The following is a 4,291-nucleotide window of genomic DNA, read 5'->3' on the forward strand; positions in this document are numbered from 1 at the left end:
TAAGAACCCCATTTTGTAGATAAGTAAAGTAAGGCACAGAGGGATTAAGCCAAGGTGACATAACTAGTAAGTGGCAGGGCTAGACATAAAACAAGGCAGTTTGGCTCGACAGTCCATGGGGCTGCTTAACCAATAGCCAATGAAGTTAAATGACTTGACTCACTAGCCAGGACCAGAATTAAGATCCCTATTCCTAGTACAATGTTCCTCTATAGTACCACCTGCCTCTATAGCTCATGTGCCAGACGTGAAGTCAAAACAACAGACAGTCAAACACAGGGTGGATTTTCAGAACACACATAAGAAAAAACTCCATTCATTATAAAATTCTTCACAGTATTTGGCTTGACCAGAATAATGTATTGGTGGTTCCACATTCCAAGTGAAACAATCATTTAATGAAACCTTTTTGGAAATTCTGCACATCTCTTGGAGTTAAAGATGGGTCAACCCAATATTGTATTTTGTCACAAGGCAAATACTACTGTGACAACATTCTGGGATACAAAGTGAAAACACCACTATGGTAAAAGAAGCCTACAATTTAACTGCAGACTCCTAAGGCTCCCTATCATAAGCATTTCTACTTTTTTCTGCTTTCCACTGTAATGGGCCATAACTTCATCTTGCTTGTATGTTTTGAACTCTTTTTAAGAAACTTCAGGGAGATGTTGAATTGTTTTGGGGAGAATCATGTGTTTTCACTTCAGTCACTGTTGCCCTGTAACTAGCAGATCTCAGGAGTCCATAGGGAGGAGGCCTGGACACGCAGAATATGGGAGATGATGAGTATTCGAGCAGGGGCTATTGACATTCCAGCATGTGGCCATAGAATTCTCTCAAGAGGAGTGGGTATTCCTGGACCCCATTCAGCAAATATTGTACAGGAATGTGATGTTAGAGAACCATAGAAACCTGGTTTTTCTAGGACTTGCTGTCTCTAAGCCAGACCTGATCACCTGTCTGGAGCAAAGGAAAGAACCCTGGGAAATGAAGAGACACGGCACATCAGCCAAATCTCCAGCCCTTCCTGAGTTATGCAGGACAGTAACTGCCACCCTGTTTAAATGTGCATTGGATTATTCCCGTCCTGCATGGAGCTGATGGAGCATTCAGATGAAACCTAAATAGTACATGCTGCCATCCTTCAGTGGAATCTGAGGATCTACCCCATCTCCAATAGGAATTGTGGGTATCCATGACTTTCCCTGTGCCACAGTCACAAGGGAACATTTGTAATACTGAAAGATATGCATTCATGGTGAGAACTGTGCATGACAACTGAGAAAACAGAGAGATGGCTCTGGTGTGCATTGAAGAAGTGTTTCTCAGAGCCCTTTGTTAACACAAGAAAAACAGAAACTAATTGAAATAAAATTATAAGGTAGAACCATCACACAAAAAAAGAAACTTCATTCCCAGCCAAGCGCAGTGGCTCATGCCTGTAATCCCACCACTTTGGGAGGTGGAGGTGAGAGGACTGCCTGAGTCTAAGGGTTTGAGACCAGCCCTGGGCAACTTGGCAAAATCTCATCTCTACAATAAATTTAAAAATTAGCCAGGTATGGTGGTGTGTGCCTGTAGTTCCAGCTACTTGGAAGGCTCAGGCAGAAGGGTTGTCTGAGCCCAGTAGGTCAAGGCTGCGGTGGCCATGAGCATACCACTGCACTCTAGCCTGGGCGACAGAGTGAGACTCCAACTCAAAAAAAAAAAATAAGCAAAGGACTTGAAAGATATTTCACAAAAAAAGATATATGGAGGACCAATAAGCTAATGAAAAAGTTGTCAGCATCATTAGCCAGCAGAGAAATACAAATTTAAACTACAATGAAATATCATGGCACATTTATCAGCAGAAATGTTAAAAACAAGTAACACCAATTATCAGCAAGTTGTGCAACAGCCAGCATTCTCAAACAGCGTTGGTTCAAGTGTAAAACAGAAAAAGGTGTATCAGTTCAAACGAAATGTACCATTTACCCTATGCCTCAGTAATCCCAATCCTACCTAATGGAATTGGCATTGGAATATACAGGTTGTCTTTTTTTTTTTTTTTGGAGTCAGAGTCTCACTGTCACCCAGGCTGGGATGCAGTGGCACACTCAAGGCCACCACAGCCTCAAAATGCTGGACTCTGCCATCGCACTCCAGCCTGGGCAACAGAGTGAGACTCCTATTTAAAAAAGAAACCAGAAAAAAGAACCTTCATTTCCCAGTTTATTCATGAATACATAGATGAGCTGGGGGAAAAAAAATTCTTAAGCCCCATTCTTCACTATAGTTTTTCCCCCATTCACAAATCTGGTGCTTTGAAAAACATCCAGGAAGAAGAAAGGGCTGGGAATCAGGCTAAGTCATAGTAAGTCAGAGTAGTATTTGAGTTTAAGAGTTAAGGTTATTTGTCTCAACATGCAGATGCCATAAATAAAACATGGGAAGGCACAGATGGTGCTTACCCCCAAGCAGACCATGCCCAGGGCAAAGCCAGCAGCTAAAGAGTATGACTCTCTGTCAGTGCAGTATTCCATTTTAGGACCAGGGGGCCTTCCTGAAAAACATAAGCAATACAGTTGAATCTAGCTTCTCAAATTTTCAACTCACAAACATTTTAGAGTTAACTTTCTAGTAAGTTACACAAGAAATGTGGATGAAATAAAACTCCACTCAGAAAGTTCTGACACTATCATAATTGGTTTCCACAGCTGTCAGTGTACCAAAAAACAACAACAAAAAAAGCAATCACTTACATTCTGTTGGAAGTGCTGTTGTCCAACAGAATAAACACCGTGATATTAGGGACCAAAACGGTCAACTTTGAGTTTTAAGTGCAAGTCTCTGTTAGACTTTGCCTGGTAAAGACACAGCAGGATAAGCAGCACCCACATCTGTGATTACGACCACAGGTACCTCAGTGAATGTGACCACTGGAGCTCAGTAATGGGTTGGCCTAATAAATATCCAGGCTAATAACTTGCATAGTAACATTAGTTTTGGAAAACACTACCTGCAGTTGTTTTTAAAATTAGTACGAGATCATTCTGTGCTCACAAAACTACTATAATTTCTCCTTAATTTTTATAATTTACTCTTATTTTTGCTTGGGTTTATTTAGAAATAGGAAATGTATGCCTATGAAGATTCAGCACTATTAATCCTATACCTATTTCAGCCAACAGGACTTCTGCAGTATGTCTGTGAGCTGTCCCTTGATATACGAGGCCAATGCCAACTACTGCAGCCACTTGGACGTTGTGAGGAACATCCAGTTCTGTGGATGTTGGGGGTAAGACAGCAGGAATGTGAATGCTGAGAAGTCGAGTGATTGACATATCCATGGTGCCTAGTTTTGCAGCAGAAACACCAAGCAGCAGTCCAATACTTGTCATTTCATGGCCCTGAGATAGAAAATGAAATGAAACTTGAGTCACTAACACAATAAGCATGTAGTTTAAAATAAAATACTGCCTGCCACTTTCTTTTATGTTGACAGGCACAGTAAGAGGTACTGAGAATATAGTAATAAACCAAACAAAAATGGTTCCTGCTCTCTAGGACCTAGTGCCCTAATAAAAAAAAAATTTTTTCAAACAAAAAATACGCAAGTACATTATTTGAAAGTAGTATAATGAAAACGTACAAAGTATAATGAAAGAGTACTTTCAAAGGGCCTAACTTAGATTAGGAGGGGTTGGAAGATTACTAGAAAAAGAATCATTAAAGATTATGTAAAGAAACTTATAATAAGACTTGAAGGATTAGTATAGACTAGCCAGGAAAACTGGCAAGAAGGTGACACGCAGGTTTAAAAGGTGAGGAAGATTGTTCCAGGTGACAGACCAGCATGCAAAGGGCTCTGAGGTGATTCAGAAATAAACCCCATATTGACGGTCACTGACCAAAAGGGTGCCTAGACAAGTCAATGGGGAAAGAATAGTCTTTTCAACATATTACTGAGACAACTGGAGAGACACACCCAACACAACATAACAAATGTTGGCAGGAATATGGAGCCATTGGAACTCTCATGCATTGCTGGTGGCGTTGTGAAGTGGTACAGCCTCTCTGGAAGACATTTTGCCAGCTCCGCCAAAGTAAACGAGTTACCATATGACCCAGCAAGTCCACACCAAAAGAAATGAAAATATATCTATATAAACACATGTACAAGCCGGGCTCGGTGGCTCAGCGTGTAATCCCGCGCCTTTGGGAGGCTGAGGTGAGTGGATTGCCTGAGTCTGCGAGTTCGAGACCCGCCTGGCAGCAAGAACTCATCTCTACAATAAATCAAAAA

The 4,291-nt window shown here is 41.2% G+C and overlaps 1 protein-coding gene across 1 annotated transcript; it reads right to left on the reverse strand.

The window, feature by feature from the left end:
* Positions 1–2,456: 2,456 nt before the first annotated feature.
* On the reverse strand, positions 2,457–3,395 carry LOC103254341 (anaphase-promoting complex subunit 1-like; the record flags this gene model as incomplete). Its single annotated transcript, XM_008052457.1, has 2 exons — positions 2,457–2,548; positions 3,161–3,395. Coding segments are annotated over 2 exons (327 nt in total), but the record flags the coding sequence as incomplete, so codon positions are not given.
* Positions 3,396–4,291: the final 896 nt, after the last annotated feature.

The sequence above is a fragment of the Carlito syrichta genome, unplaced genomic scaffold, assembly GCF_000164805.1.
Source record: "Carlito syrichta isolate Samal-C Ts95f unplaced genomic scaffold, Tarsius_syrichta-2.0.1 Scaffold275591, whole genome shotgun sequence".
NCBI lineage: Eukaryota > Metazoa > Chordata > Mammalia > Primates > Tarsiidae > Carlito > Carlito syrichta.